This window comes from Oxyura jamaicensis, chromosome Z, assembly GCF_011077185.1.
Source record: "Oxyura jamaicensis isolate SHBP4307 breed ruddy duck chromosome Z, BPBGC_Ojam_1.0, whole genome shotgun sequence".
Taxonomy (NCBI): Eukaryota; Metazoa; Chordata; class Aves; order Anseriformes; family Anatidae; genus Oxyura; species Oxyura jamaicensis.
Window position 1 is genome coordinate 29,128,900 of NC_048926.1, and position 16,759 is coordinate 29,145,658.

At 35.3% G+C, this 16,759-nt stretch overlaps 1 protein-coding gene across 3 annotated transcripts in view; it reads right to left on the reverse strand.

Annotated features, from left to right (window-relative positions):
* The window catches only part of RFX3 (regulatory factor X3), a 133,987-nt gene that overhangs the window by 62,674 nt on the left and 54,554 nt on the right, over positions 1–16,759 (reverse strand). For 2 of the 3 annotated variants that reach the window (XM_035309588.1, XM_035309587.1), the window contains exon 2: positions 6,139–6,263. In XM_035309588.1, coding sequence (XP_035165479.1) covers positions 6,139–6,255 — 117 coding nt within the window. In that variant the 5' untranslated portion in view covers positions 6,256–6,263. Of the gene's footprint in view, positions 1–6,138; positions 6,264–16,594; positions 16,688–16,759 lie in introns of those variants that run through there. The other variant, XM_035309586.1, reaches the window with a different exon arrangement.

A 16,759-nucleotide genomic window follows, 5' to 3' on the forward strand; every position in this document is an offset into this window, starting at 1 on the left:
ATTAGTTCCATTTTCTGTCCCAGTAGTACACCAGTGGGAACACTGGGGAAATGATGCAATTATCAACATGCTTCTGTCCAACCTCTCTGAAAAACCCCTTCATTCCCTGCTCACATGCAGTGAATATAGCTTACTCCCTATTAGAAAACACACAAATGAACAAAAGAAACCAACAAACACCATGTTTTATTAATAAAGGGAATTGATTTCTCCCCTAAAACCTCCAAACAGTTGAAATAGAACTTATTATACGTATGAACGCAACATTAAAAACTTCCTCAGTAAATACAGGTCATGTTCCCATTCTGTACAAGTTATTTTAGCCTTCTTTTAAGAATATAATACTCTTGGATGGAGGCTGCTACCATTTCACAAAATGTGGATTCAGCACAGTGCAACACCTGTACCATGGATCTGAGAGGATACTGCAGGAAGGAAGTGGTATAGAGTGTATAAAAGCTCAGACAGGGAACTAAAAATTTTCAAAACATATTTAATTTCTGATTTGGAATGAAAAAACACCTGTTTCATTTTCCACAGAACAAAATAAAATAAAAAGTTTAAAAGAAAGTTTTCATTGAATAGTTTCAAATTTTCACTGATTTTTACATATATTATCTATGGGCCTAATATGCAGTATTGCCAGAAATATGACTTTATGCAAATAAAATAACACTTTTTAAATTGGCATTTAAGAACGGTTAAAGTACAGTGCCAGTAAGAACATCTAATCTTCTTTTGTAGATCAAAGTATTTTTCTTTTACATTTTAATAATGAAGTTCAATAAAGCCAGATTATAAAAAAGTGATTTTGCTTCAGTTTCTCCAAAACTCAGTACAGCTAAAGTTAAATTGATTCTGGTGTTGAAATCTTTAGTGACTACACTGTATTGCACTGTACATACCTCTGACTTTCTCTACTTCACGGCTTTTAAATATTTTTCCTGCCAAGGAATATCAAATAGGTGACCTTTAGAATGCATTTGAAAATTCTGTTATGCTGAAACTCTTTGGCATGTGATACCTTAAATTCTACTTTTATTTCCTATTTTACTTCAGAATACCACAGGAAAAAAAAAATGTAAAAATTGTTTTGTCTTCTATTTATCATTTTCATTGCACTTTTATTAAACTGGTTAAGGAACTGCATTAGATATGTACTTTAGTTTTAGGGAAGAACAGAAACTGAGGATCACTGAGAGAACATTCAACAGATACCTAAACCAAAATGGCCTACTTGCATAAAAACAAAGAAACAAAAGAACAGACAACGCACACACAAAAAGCTTCCCCAATAATTTAATTAAATGGTTCAGGCTGAAACCAGAGAACACAATGAAATATTTATTACAAAGCAACAGTACTCAAATTCAAAAATGTTATGTTTGTGGGGTCGACTGGTGAACTAGTCATGGGAATTGTTATTATTAGCTGGCCAGAAAACAGAAAATTAACTGGCTGGCATAGGAAATAATGAGTTAAATAGGGTCAAACAGAAGATCATTCATTCCTCTTGCTTCAGTGATTCTAGCCTGAAATAACTAGAACAGGATTAGAAGTAAGCAGCTGAAATGTTCCAGGAGAACAAGAGGAGAATGAAAACTTATTTTGATATACCTGTGTAATTATAATCACTAGTTGAAGAAAAAAAATAAAATTCTTAATGATACTACCTCAAAGGAGCAAATGAGGGACTAAGTCATATCGTACCTATGAGAGTTTGTCAACAAAGGAAATTGAATAAAAGCATATAGAAATACAGAAAATACTTTTAAGCATAAAAGCAAAATTTAAGAGAATATTCTGATTTGAGATTTGCTGATGTTCAAAGCACTAGTAATGAACGAGTAGAAAAATATAGTAAAACATATAAGGATTTTTAAACCACATTTAAAAGAGAACACATAATTATTCACAGTGCCTATGCAAAATAGTTGTATATGCATCTTCTGTCCTCATATATAAAAATAATGTTTCTACTTTCATTAGTATGGATTACTTTTGGCAAGCGATATATAAATAGCATATGCTGTAATATTCTAAGCACATTCATATTTATATAATGCTTAATGTCAGCTCGTGATTATGTTTTTCATATGCTAAACATGATTTTGCATTGAGACTAATTTTGATTACCAGAATTCTGCATCTTCAGTTTAATGATACAATTCTTTCTAAAGGTGATGGCTGTGGTGTATGTTGAGTACAAGAATTGCTTTGTTCAACTTCTGATGCATTGATATACCTTTGTAAAACAGATTATATGATTATTTTTAGTTTCATTTCTCCAATCCTTCTACTTTGCATAACATAAACTACTAAGTACAGTTAATTTTTAATCTTTAGAAGCTTTCTGCTCTGTGGTAGAGCACTTGTTGAAAAAACAAGGAAACATTACCGAAAAATCCCCCTATCTGAGGAAGCAGACTGAGAAAATTCCTCAGGCTATTAAGACAGTTTAATTATACTCCCAACATTATGGTCTTACCTTTGTTGCTTTTTGCTTACACATGTGTATGTTTGTCCCCTTACCTCCATTCACCTCCATTCCATCTCAAAAGTGACAGTTGCTGTGCTGCATATGAATAACTGCCACCATTGCAATTTTTACCAGAAGGGAATCCTAGGTTTTCATTAATGGTACCTCTCTCTCTCTCTCTCTCTTTTTTTTTTTTTTTCCCTTTCTGTTTTGAAGTACAGCAGAGTTTTAAGAAAGCCATATTTATACTAGTTACGTGCAAATTAGGGATTTTAGTTGAAAATATCAGGGGGTACTCTTTTGTTGTTTGCTTAAAAGACAGGATGCTTCAATACAACACAGCTGTAAGAGAAAGCCTTTCATTACACCCTTTCACCAATCCAGTTGGTTCTTCTTCTGCGCAAAAAAAAGTTAATTTGGAAAGATATAGCCTACATTTTGTGGGCAATGAAAAAACACTGATACCATGAAAATAACCCCAAAATCATACAGGCATGAGATGTCATTTAAGTATGGTATATAAACAGGAAAGCAAATGTCGAAAAAACAGATCTCACAGGAAAAAAATGAAATATCATACACAGCTCTAATATTAATTAAAAATTAATCTAAAATGGTCATATTCAGTAAAAAGTGTTAATAAATTACTAAAAACATAAAAAGAGAAAAGATTCAGGTTACACCAAACTGTTGTACATACACAAATACATGGTACAGTAACTTAGCTAAATTCAAGAAGTACCCTACTGTTTTTGTAAATTATATTCATATAAAATATGAAAATTATATTCATACACTTATATTAATATAAAATGAATGTAAATATTCACATATTTTGTGGATACAGCTGGCATTATTATCAAGTATGTCTTTTATAAGCCATACAAAAAAAAAGAATTGAGTATTGTATACAGTATTCAACTAAAATCTTCCCTCACACTTTGAACATCAGTAACTCTGAACATGCAAAAATAGTAAGACCTCTATCTCCCATCTAAATAATGACATAATCAAATAAGCATTTTTTTCTCCTGTTTTTCTTTAGGCAAATTGACCTGTTCCTAATGAATATACCTAATGGCAAATATTTAGGCATATGCAACCTATATGCAGAGAATTCTTCAGGGCAGATCACACCTACGGTTTCCTCTACACAATGATTGTTTCAATGTCTGATATTCTTTTTTTTTTTCCCTCACCTTACAGCTGAAATTACCTATCTCACCCACTCTTCATCGCATTTCTCAATGGCATAGCATGCTCACATCTTCACTCTTCCTTTTCTCCTCACCATACAACCACATCTTTTAAAATTCCGAATGTTTTCTCAATAATTCTATAATCCATTTTTTTTTCTCTCTAAATAAGTATCTCCCACATACCACGTTTTACTCACTGCAATACTGTCTGTATTGACTGGTCTAACATTCTCGTTGCCTATACAAGGCCTGAAAAATTTTGCAAAACTCCTCTTCCTTGGCTGAGTTGATCCACTTAGCTTTTCTTTCTGAAACATTATGTTGATTCCTACTGGAAGAGTTGGAGGCAATTGGAAAAGTATAGTCTAATATTACCATGAGGAAAAATCATCTAAAATAATGATAGAGCATTGAATGCAAGGGAAAACTCAGAAAGCAGTAATACTAAAGATGTAACTGTTGATCAAGGACAGTTTTCCAAAATTGCATACCACCACCACCACAACAATAATAATAATTAGTTCTCATTAAGGCCTACTAAGGCCAAAACAATAAAACAATCCACTCCTTGGCTTCTATCTTTTGACATGAGTATTATATTGATAAACTGGAATAACTTCAGAAAAGGTAAAAAACAGGTGATACAGTTAAATGTGTTAATTATGTAGGAAAATAGAGAGCAAAATGTATCCTACAAGTTTCCAGAAAAGTAGCAATTTTACACAACCAAAGTTTATAAATACCAAAGCCATCTGCATTGTTCATTTTCTTATGAAAAAAAAATATAACGGAAACGCATAGAAGATCCCATCCTTACACTTCAGCTTTAATCAATTCAATGATTAGAACTAGAATACTACAAAGTATCCTGTATGCCACTAAACAGTTTCCAATCTTCAATGCATCACAGTAATCAGTATTCACATGGATCGAATTCAATATGTAAATACTATGTGGCACTACGAAATTGCAGTATTTTATCTGAAAAGCTGCAATACAGCAGTAACAAAGAATAAATCACATAAGCTACATCCAACAAATATCTGTCATCATATGAGAATATAAAAACATGTCAAGTTATCCAGATCGTATTTCATAAAGAAAAAAAAGTCCTGTAAGTTACTGTGCTTAAAAAATAATTCACCAGACAAAATCTCCTACCAAGGTTTTCTGAGTTGAAGCATCACTGAAGCATCAATTAAAACTTAGCACACTATTAAAGAACTTCTATTCTAATCAACATCAAGTTAGGAAGTGAGGAGAGAGCCATACAATAGTTTGAAAACAGGAGATTACTTCAGACAACTATTGATTCACTAATGGTGAATTCTGAGCAAATACACACAGACAAAGACTTAAGTAACACTTTTAAATCTAAATTTTATGCCTTGAATCATTTTTGTTTTAAAAACAAGCTTGCATCCTAATAGATACATGAACGTACAAGCAGTAGCTATAGTACTGAAAGGCATTTGAAATGTAGTCTGTACATCAGGTAGAAAATGTTAGAAAAATGTAGGAGTGTGTGGAAAAATGTTACAAAAGCACATACCACCTGGAAAAAACATGCCACCTGGAATTAAACTTGATAAAATGCCAAAAAAATAATTTAGGGAACACTGTTTCATTGGCAGAGACAGACTACACTATTTAATAAGTTATGTCCAATTCTCAAATTAGTGATTTTGAATCTCGTGATTTTTGAAGTCAGTTTTTGATGAAAACTAACATCAGTTGTCACCTAGAATACTTGTCACAAAGACAACTAATTTCTGTGTAAACAGGAAAAATCTTGGACAGTTGTTACTGCTTTCACGTTCAGTCCCCCTTTTCAACCTCACAACTTTTTCTTTTTTTCCTTCAGTCACCAATCACAAAGCTTGTGGGTGCTACATAAGTGAGTTACTATCTCATGTAATAGAGGTGTAAATTGTTCTGGCTGCTACAAGTCTTTCCTGGCAAATGCACATTATGAATTACATAATATGGTCATACCACAAATACTTTCATGACACTGTGTAAAGATCTGCAGTGAATCAAGGCTAGAGATTAATCACTTTACATTGCAACATTTATATTGCACTTAATCGGAACTCAAAACTAAAGGAAAAATGATACAGCCAGCAATATAATAAATATACTAATTATTCATGATTCAAATTAATAAATGTAATTTTTAGAGATATAAACTAAATTTCTATGAGCTATTAGATAAAGTACATAATAACCTACTGTTAGAATCACGTATGCTGGTGCTTGTCAAGATACTCTAGTTCAAGGAACAGACCTTGAAAGCACATTGCCTTTCTAGGTGGCTACTTTAATTCCAGCAAAATAAAATCATTAGAGCAGAGCAAAGCAGTTCATTTAGCAGCCCCGTACAAAATCAAGTTCTTTACTACACTGTAAAGAACTATCCCTCTGGATTTTTTATTTCTTCCCAAAACTAACACCACCTACCTGTTGTTGAACTGGTACTTGCTGTACTACCTGCGTGGGCACTGCTGCCTGGCTAGCCACAGATGTCTGTAAAGTCACAGTTGAACCTGTATCCGACCCAGTCTCTGATGTCTGCATCGTGGTCTCTGAATAAAATTAAGAAGCAAAATTAAAAGGTTAGTGCATTTATTTATTTTTTATTTTTCATTTTGGCACTTATTTCAGCACCCTAATTTGTGGGTTTTGTCACTTAGCCTAATTGGATATCAAAATCAGCTAATACCCGTCTTGGTATTAGCTAAAAGGCAAATTTTCCCCTGCTAGCATGAGTTATTGCAAATGCTTTCTATCTTACTTGTTTTTCATACTTATATTTAAAATATCTTTTATTTACATATGCAGAGATATCTCCCTTGGTTACTTTAGGAATAACTCAGAAAGATCAGCAGCAAGTAAAATCTTCTCTAAGCTTTTAACCGGTCATCATTCAAAACTTTTTATTTTCTTTCTTACTGAATTATACTAAAAACTCTATACAAAGTTTAAAGTTAAGCTTGTAACACTTCACAAAATGAAGGGTTGTAATCTGGAAAGCAGTCTCTGAAAAGCATTTAACAAGTCGCAATGAAAAAGCAACTCAAATACCCTTCAACAGAAAGCATTAAAGCAACCATTGTAGTTGTAATCTGAGAAGAAATATTACCACTAAAACCATGTAGTACATATGCAGTAGAAAAGCAGCTAAAATTGTGACACTGACATTTTAAAGGGAACAATAGAAAACTGGATACAATACGGTGAAATGATTTGTGAGACAAGGAAAATGCTTTCCAATGAAAACTTTATCAGAAAGACAACTGAGGATGTAGTTTGCTCTCACAGGAAATGTATACTGGGAACTATATGGTTCCTCAATTTTGCACAGAAGATATAGCAATACAATTGACTGGAAAACAAATCAACAGTAATTGAAAGTCAGGAAGAAGACTGTTTTGTTTTGTTTTTTAATCAGTATCTTTTATGCAGTGGGTTATTAACCAGTGAAAATAATAACCAGATGAGTCAGTTTCTTCTTCACCTGGTACCTACAAAGCAGAAGGCTGTATATTTCTGTGCAGAATTACAGTAAAGAAATACAAAATAGTAGTCTCCAAACCAATCACTAAAAGCCTTATTTAATCCATATTAATCTATTTTAGCTACAGAATATTTTGGCAACCCAAGTACCAGTATAACCAAAAATGAGCATCGTTACTATCCAGGTTTCTTTGAAGAATCTACAGATCACCTAATAATATTTAAAATGCCCTAACCAAGTCATTTTTTGGTTTAACCCAACAGGCACAGATGGCTGGCAGGGAAGAAAGTACACTTTAACCTCCACCAGACAAAGAAGCCTCTCCCCCCAAAAAACAACCTACAATATTTACTGAAACAAAACCATAATCAAAAATTTATTTATTCAGGGGCATACTATTTCATAGTAGGAGGAATTCATTATTGCACAGATAAACCTTGGAAGCTCCTCAGAAAATTCAATATTCTCCTTGCTTGACTACTGAACCAGCTGCAATAACAGACCTTCCTTTCAAGGCTGGGTTCCAGAGCAGTTTAAGCTGATTTAAAGCCAGGTTTTTGCAGCCCCTCCCTCTGACTGACTGCGCATTCAAATGTAGTCCATGCAGAGTAGGAAACAGGCATATAAATCTGGGATAGGGACAGGAGACAGGCAGGACTTTGCCAGCTGGGAACATTATTGGCTTAAACTTCACTGAGCCATGTCTAAAGTGCATAATAGATTTAACTGTTTTTCCAATATTCAGAAAGGCTAAAAAATTGTTGATCAAACTTGTTCAAGATTGATCAATAAGCTCTAAGTTACTATGACGACTGAACCCTATACCTCTTTCCAGCCTGCCGGGCAAAAATTAGGATACAGAAAGAAAATAAAAACAAAAACTAAACTTCACAGACAATGACTGAAATATTAAAAATCCTAATTAAATTAGGATTTAAATTCCCAATTATAAATGGATGTCCTCAGGATAAATACACTTACTGTGAAACAATGAATTTCATACTTTTCTTTGTATCTAAAGAAAATGCAGTATAAAATCCAAAATAAAGTTATTTATCTTAAAGAACAGTGCTACATTTCACATAACAGTTTATCCTAACTGAAAACCAATAGTTTTGCTCTTAACTCGAATATTAACAAGAACATTCAACTTCCAGTAGTAAAGTCCCAAAAGAAAATTTTATTTATTTTCCAATACGCAATCATTTTTGAAGTTTCTTCAGGTAACTTAACAAGTCATTGTGCCATACAAGACCTTAGATATTAGACCAAACTCCTCCACAATGTAAATGTATGATCTTAATTAAGCTCAGAGTCAAAGGTTTGGAAAACTATTTTTTGCAAAGAAAGGCAAAATGGGAATTTATGTTTTATATACATATGCATAAACTTATAAATGGAAATAATAATCAAAGCACTGATTATCATACCTTATGAAGAGACACAGCACACAGCACAATGGGATAGCAAGTGCTTTTCAGGGTTAACAAAACATAACAAGTGACATAATAATGGCAACATACCTAATGGAAAACTAATAAATTTAATATTTTAATTTTATACTAAACACTATCTTATAACTAATAACCATTTTCTAAATTTAAGTAATTCAGTTGTTTCTCATCTCTTGCTCAGCACCAAGTCACAAGAAGGAGTCCAGGCTGTAATAAATTCTACATTCTTAAAGGAGAATGCAATGAAACTGGCTGTTACAGGAAACTATGAACTTTGATTTGCATTTAATTCATTTGCAGATCTCATTTCTGATCATCTCAGATTCATTTACAGATGATCTTTCACTTTCTGAAGTCAAGAGATTTTGCTAAAGAAATATTCTTACTACTTAAAAAGCAAAGTCACTATTAACAACGACTGAAAACGATTGAAAATATTTAAAAATATTGGAAATATTTAGAAAAAAAAAACTTTCCTGTTTTCCATAATCATATGTAAAAGTCATTGGGCAATTTTTTACTCATTATGGATCCTGCAAAAACATAGGAAATAAAGAGAAGACAAAAGTGTGTAGTGTAGACACAGTGCTGCCTGGCAAAAGCTACTTTTCAGCCAATTAAGAATTTAAAATTTTCCAAAAGTATCAAAACAACCCTGTGGATATGTCTACTCAGTTCATGATGAAGCTCAGCCCTTAACTCATAAACCATATGAACTTTTGTCTTAGCCCATTGCCTTCAACTTGATAAAATCCTTCAGAAGGGAAGTAAAAAGAGAAACAGCTCATCTGAGCCAGCTGGAGTTCACTCTTACATGTTACCCAGGCATAAACATTGGTAAGCTGACAGAATAGTGGAAATCAAAAGCTTAATGTTAAGTAACTTCCTAAAGCATCTCTCTGCTATATAAATGCGCTTCTAGTCTGTTTTGTGGCTCAGTTAACAGGTTTATTTTAAGCCACCAGTTCCAACAAACACTCATACAAGGGACTGCATGTCCAGCAGGAAGCAAAAGTGAAGAGTCCAAAAGAATTAAAAGGCATTATTTTGTAGCACTCTTTAGCTTCACTTGGCTGCATGTTGTTTCCCAGTTACAGTGTACAAACATGTCAATCACTGAAAGGGAGGCGAAGTGCTGCTGTAGTCAAATACAGTTGTGACTGGTAAGAAGCCATTCCGACACTGTTAATTGCTATGTCACATCTCACACCGTACTTGATCATTACATCTGCAATTCAAGTTGAAATTAAATCAGAGGGAGGTTCTCTAATCTGAGAGAGGAACCTAACATCTTCCTGTCCTTGCGGCAGTTGTCATGGAGTGTGCCTGACTGACGTTAGTGCCAGCCCTTTTAGAAAAAGGAAGCAGCTTTCTTACAAGAGAGGATACCCTGCTTGTAAGCCAGCTGTCAGTCACTGTGGAAAAGCCTTGAGATGGGCAGACCACAGGTACCACTGACAGCAGACAGTCTGTTGACAGGTACTGAGGGAAGCTGAACAGGGGTAGTTGAGAATCATGTGCTCTGCCCAGTCCTATTGGTGAGTGTACAAAGTCATATACGAGACCTTACAGGGACATATGAGAGTGGATCCGGGGGTACATGGGACAGAATCTCCAAGAAGAACTGCAGACAACCCAGAGGACCCCATGCCCTGTCCTAGGTCTACCCACGACACAGCTGGCACTACGACAGTGACCTGCCAAACTTCAGACCTTGTCACTTCATCCACAGGACAGGGAAGCTGTGTAACTTGGTAAACTGCACCTACATTTCAGAACAAAGTGTTTTGGTGACTGAGCCCATTCCATCTTTACACTCTCGGTTTGGTGGTAGACCCATATTTCAGCATTCAATTTGATGGGCTTGTCTACCTGGGAATCATAGTTACATTTTTCTTAATAATCTGATAGGCTAATTGGTAGCTCTATAGACCGATGTATCGGGAAGTAAATGAGGATGGCTACAGCATGGCTGGGGAACATAAACTTTGCTGTTTGTTTTCTCCAAGCAGAAATAAACCTAATGATTTAATATTGACTTATTCAATAGTATTTTTTCATCGTTCTGCTCTAAGTCTTCATCCCAAATGCAATTCCTTACCATACCACATTATACATGATTGACTTTCCTTTGCAGATGCCATATAATATGTTTGAAAGTAAACTTTTATCAACTTCCTATTCACTATTAGTTTTTGTAACTACATGTTTGTGAGGCAGTCAGTGTAATTCTTTGACATTGCATCAATATTATATGAACACATTTTGATAATCTAGATGGAGTCTCTCCATTTCTCACTGATGCTATGTATAAGTACAGTACTGTATATTCCAGCAAAAAGACATCATCCTTGCCTAATGGGAGTCAGGTGTATCACAAGCAACAGATGCATGTTTGACAAAGATCCTTTTTATTCTGGCTAATTAAGCAGTTGGACACACCCACCTGTTAATGGTTTTGCTTTGTATAGCCAGTGCTTGCTGTATCATGTGAATGTAAACCAAATAGGGTGCATTCTGAAAGAAGGCTAATTAACCCCTCCAAGTGGGAAAAAGATACTGCCCAAGCCCAGCTGCTGAACGTGACAAGATTAGTATTTCTTCAGTCTAGCAGACAGTACTCAGAAAAAGCTACTATGCTGAAAATTACCCTTTTCCTGCATATTCTGTAAAATTTCATGTGGTCTGTTAAGTTCCCCAGAGATTTTTTAATACACTGAAATTCACAAATGGAATCCTTCAGTTTTCTAGACTTGAAATATCAAGGCTAAATAGTTGACAACTATCTAACTTGATCAATTACTTATCAAGTAAGATTGTTAAAATGTGTCATACTAACAATTACTGTTTATTTTCTTACTGGACTGCTTTGCTCTTAACTAATTGACCTTTTTTAAAGTTATTAGAGTACACAAAGTTTTGTTCAGCTGCATATGCATTATTGCCTACACAAAATGATATAGCAGGTTTTAATTTAATGCAGAAAATAAAAGCCTGTTATTTACTTTCAAGTGCAGCAGGAAATTTATTTTTTTCTCCTCCAGAAGGCTAAATAAAACATCCCAGAAGGTAAAATGAACAAAATCTTCTAATCATACACAATAATGACAAGCTTTTAATGGTCAGAATAAAAAGCTAATCTTCAGATCTCATGTATTTATAATGTTGAAACACCGATATACTCATTAAGAATTTCTGGCCACATAATGTGTTTCACAATAAAGGAAAGCTTCTTAGAACATCTTATTTCAACATGTAATACAGAATGCTTGGTTCCTGAACAGCATAAATTGAAACAAGTCTTAATACTACCCTAGAGTTTTAGATAAGAATTCTTTTTTAATATTTGTGCAAACATAAATTTTATGAATAACTGCCTTCAAACGAGATATTGAATGAATTACAAGGAAACATTTATTTGTATTAGCAGTAAAGCAGAAGGCAGTTTATACGTGCTATTCACAGTGAAAAAAAAAAAGGGAATATTTTAAGTAATAGTAAGATATTAACATATTTTCATGTCAGAACACCGATTTCTTACTAAACATTGTTTGATCATTTGTCTTTTCCCTTATCCTTAGGGATACCAAAGGAAGGCAGATAAACACTGAAGATACAAAGACTGACTGGTTCCTAAATATTTCAGTTAGCAACATGCATTTCATTACTCTTTTCAGCTTTTCAAGGATATATTGGTAGAACAGTGGGTAACTGCATGGCACAGAATAAAGTATATAACCTGATTCTCTGGATTCACATACAATTTCCAGTAGCACAACCCTACAATAGCAGAGTAACAGCAAGAGGAAGCATGGAAATACACACAATGAAAGGGACCAATGCAAGTGGTAACCGCTGGCAACTCTACCAAAAACAAACAAACAAAAAACAAAAACATTAACAATATCAAAAAGCAACGTCATCAATTGTCAAAATGAAATTCCATGTTTCCAGCAGATCACAGAGAACAAACACATGGACATGTATGCTGAATGACTACATCATGACTCTCATTTTGACTGACCCACTAATTTTACCTGTTAAAACTCCAATTTTGTATTTACCCTTGGTGGGTAGTGCATCAATATTACACATCAGGCCTACAGATCAATACACAACAACAAGAAGGTTACATTCACAAACAACAGAACAAAACAAACTCCTGAGGAATTCCTTTTGTAAATTTAATTCTATTTATTTTTAAAATAAATATAATAAAATAATAATTCTAAAATAATTCTGAATAAAATATTTCTAAAATATTTTAATTCTATTATCGGGCATGGATTTTTCAACTGGAGATTCTTTAAGTGGAAAAACCCATGTGATGCTCTCTGTCATCCTGCCAATGATGTGAAAGGGTGTGAGGAACAGGGTGCTGATACTGTGAATCAACAACTGGCTGTACAACTAGCGTTGGCAACAGCATTTGGGGTTCTGTGACCACAGAACTCTGTTTGATGGTTGACATCTACTTAGGGAAGATGGCATCTACCTCACTACGTGGGGCAAAAGAATCTTTGTCAGACAGATAGCTCACCTCATAAGAAGAGATTTAAACCAGGAACAACTGGGTTACCAGCACTCCTGTACGGGTTTGGTGGACAGGACTGATAAGCAAAGGACCTGGCATGATATAAATGAAAAGCAACGTTGTGGTGGTTTTACCGTGCTAGGCAATTGAACACCACAACCGCTCTCTCACTCCCCCTCCTCAGATGAGGAGGGGAAGAAGTAAAGGAAAGAACAACTCACGGGTTGAGATAAGGATGATTTAATTAAAGAGAATATATATATACATATATATATTATTAAGGAAATATTGTTATTAATTAAACAATTCAACTAAAGGGAAAAAAGGGAAAGGGGAAGAGGGAGGGGGAAAGGGAATAACGAAACAAAACAAGTAAAGGGTATGTGGAAGTGCAGAGGAAAGAAATTACTTCCCACAAATGAGCGATGCTTGACCATGTCCTTGAAGCAGGGCCTCAACGCACGTAGCCGGTGTTCGGGAAGAGGAGAGACGTTTTTGCAACGAGAGCCCACCCCTCCCCTCTTCTTCCTTTTTCCACCTTTTATTGCTGAGTGTGACATCACATGGTATGGAATATCCCTTTGGTTGGTTTAGGTCAGCTGCCCTGGTGATGTTTCTTTCTCACTTTTTTGCCCACCCCCTAGGAGGGTTAGAGAGAGTCCTGATGCTGTGCCAGCACTGCTCAGCAGCAGACACAACACTGGTGTGATACCACTGCTGTTCTAGCTACAAGTGCAGAGCGCAGCACTGTATGGGCTGCTGCAGGGAAAGGTAACATCCCAGCCAGACCCAGTACAAACGTGTTATCAACAAAACAGGGCTTAAGCAGGATCATCTCAAGCATCTGCAGGCAAAAAAGTCCTACAAGGCACCGTTATGGTGAAACCACCTGTACTCCTGGGAAATTAGTATGCTAGGGTATTTTTCTGAAGTGCTTGTACGCTAACTAAGGCACACAGCATGGAGAACATAAGGAATTAGTAATCTGTGTACATTTCCAGGACTATCATCAGTATTGTAGAGTAGACAGAATTCCTTATACAGTGCTTCTTTATCAGTTCTTGCATTTTTCTTAGTGGACATACTCTCTCTAACCCCATCCCCCCTTCCCCCTCCCACTCCCATAATCTCTTTTACCACTGCTTTGGTTAAAAAATTGCAGTGTTTTAGTTGAGATTAACAAAATGTAGTCTTATGATATTCTGTCCTGGGCCAGGGAGGGTGGACATAATCTAATACTTCAAGCACTGACAATCACCACTTGAGATATTTTGCCTAACAGTCTATGTTTTCTGAGGAAGAAAGTGAAAGCAGAGCACCACCTGTAGAAGTTCCTCTCATTTCTGCATTGATGATATGATACTGGAAGTAGATTCAGATTTCATTTCAGAGGTGAGTTGGGTTATTTTTTTCTAATGTGCTGCAATCCTTTTGTCCAAAGAGAGTGTATGTAAACCTGATACTAACGAAAGAAAGGGAGAAACTCTGATATGAAAATGGAAATGACACTTGTTTTCAACACTCAATAGATCAAAATATAAAATGAAGCAGGTAAAGCATTATCATCATTGGAGCAGCTACTTAACAGAATGAGCAATTTTTACAGGAAATAGTTTCTGTTTTCTGTATGTTACTTCCATGTTACAAATTTTCTGTTGTGATGCTTCCTGTTATATTTTCACTGAATAGTTGAAGTTGGAATGGACCTTTGCCCAGAACACATTGCCCATTTGGATTAAAACAAATGAGCAAACTAACCCAAATCGTCTCTATATTGGAATATTTGTGGGCTTGCTACAGTAATAATTCTATGTAGTCATTTAAACTATTCCAGGTGGAAGGGACTGGATAAAATCTCACCAGTTTCTCCCATTTTGTGAGAGAAGGATGTATGTCTTGCAGAACAGCAGATGACTTAGTGATCTCCTTCTCCTGTTAAAAACGAAGGGACTAGATAAATCTTTCACTGGTGCTTTCTTCTCCTGTAGTGTGGAGGCTCACTTGTGAAAAATATACTTTTATTCTTGCCCACACACATACCACAAAACTGTTGCCTTTAAAACAGAAAAATGAAAATATCTTGTTTGACTTACACCCGGACTCCTGTCTGGACTGTTTGATTTGGAATAGGAAGTGCAGTATTTTGCCATATTTGCTTCCTTGGAATAGTCTGCAACTATCTGACAAGAAACAAGACTGGAAAGCAGTTTGTAAATATGTAATGTCCCTCTGAAGAAGACAGAATAGACCAATATCTGTGTAGTGACACCTGAGGGTAAATAGTGCCTTTGGGCCAGACTGCTCTTGACCCTCAAAGAGGTGTTCAAGTGCCCGTGACATCTCGTGAAAGCAGAAGAGACAAAAGTCTCACTTTTGCTCTAGGTTTCCTTGTCCAAGAGTCCAAAAGCTTGGCCATCTTAACCTCAGAGACTAAAACCTATGAATGACTGTGGATATCAGAGCCAACAATAACCTTTATGCTTATGGGACTGTACACCTATGACTTGAACAATCTTCAGTGAGGTACAGAATAAGCCCAAGTTTTACAAACTGAATTACTTCAGTGCAAAGCTCCTTTACTGATCATTCTCAGACATGAATTACCTAGAACAGTCTGGCAGGGCATGTGAACTCTTCCTTGACAGCAGAGTAATTAACTCAGCCATGGAGCTGCAGTCAGCGCACAACACCTACATAGCTTGCTCGTCACTCTGTCTGAAGTACATCATGTAGATGTGACCTTTGAATTGCCACAACTGAAATGCATTTTTATCTATTTCAAGAAAACCACAACTTCCTGGTGTAAACAGTTGACCAAATAACTCACACAGTCTGGAATCCCAAAAGATGAAACCTATACTAGAGGAATTTTTAAAAAATAGTATTTTGAATAACTTTATGTCTTAAACTAACACAAACTGATGTTTTAGGACATCTTACTTACCAGGAGGTTTGCATGTTTTTATGCTATAATCTATTTTATGGATCCGCAGAGATCCTTCTCCCTTCCACTTACGATTGTTCCTGGCTTGACAGCATTTGCTACAGTAGCACATATATCTCTGCAGATACTTAAGAAGTTTTCTTTTATGTTTCAAAGAGGATTTGTAAGGACTGAATGGTTTAATGGACTGACAGTGGAACATATATTTATTTCTGAGAAATTTGAAAGGTACAAATCTCAGCACTTTATGTGCTGGCTATTCAGATAAGATCATAAAAAAGTTTCTCATATCTTTTATTTGTGGTGCTAATTGTAATTATGCATGATATTAACTTGCTTAAGGGAAACATTGATACATGGAAGTTTTTCAGATTAAGCTCTTTCTCTTCAGTTTTCATACTATTATATTTTCAGACACAATCATTACTCCATAAAGAAAATGGAATGCAAAGAAGACCGACGGCAACCTTGACTGTATTAGGAAGGGTGTAGCCATCAGGTGCATCTGTTCCACACTTGATACCACTTCTGGAAAGGTCTGTCCAGTTTTGGACTCCCTACTACCAAAAGAAAAATGATGTAATTAAGTCCAGCTGAGGGTCACAAGGATGGTCAGAGGGCAGGGGATTCTG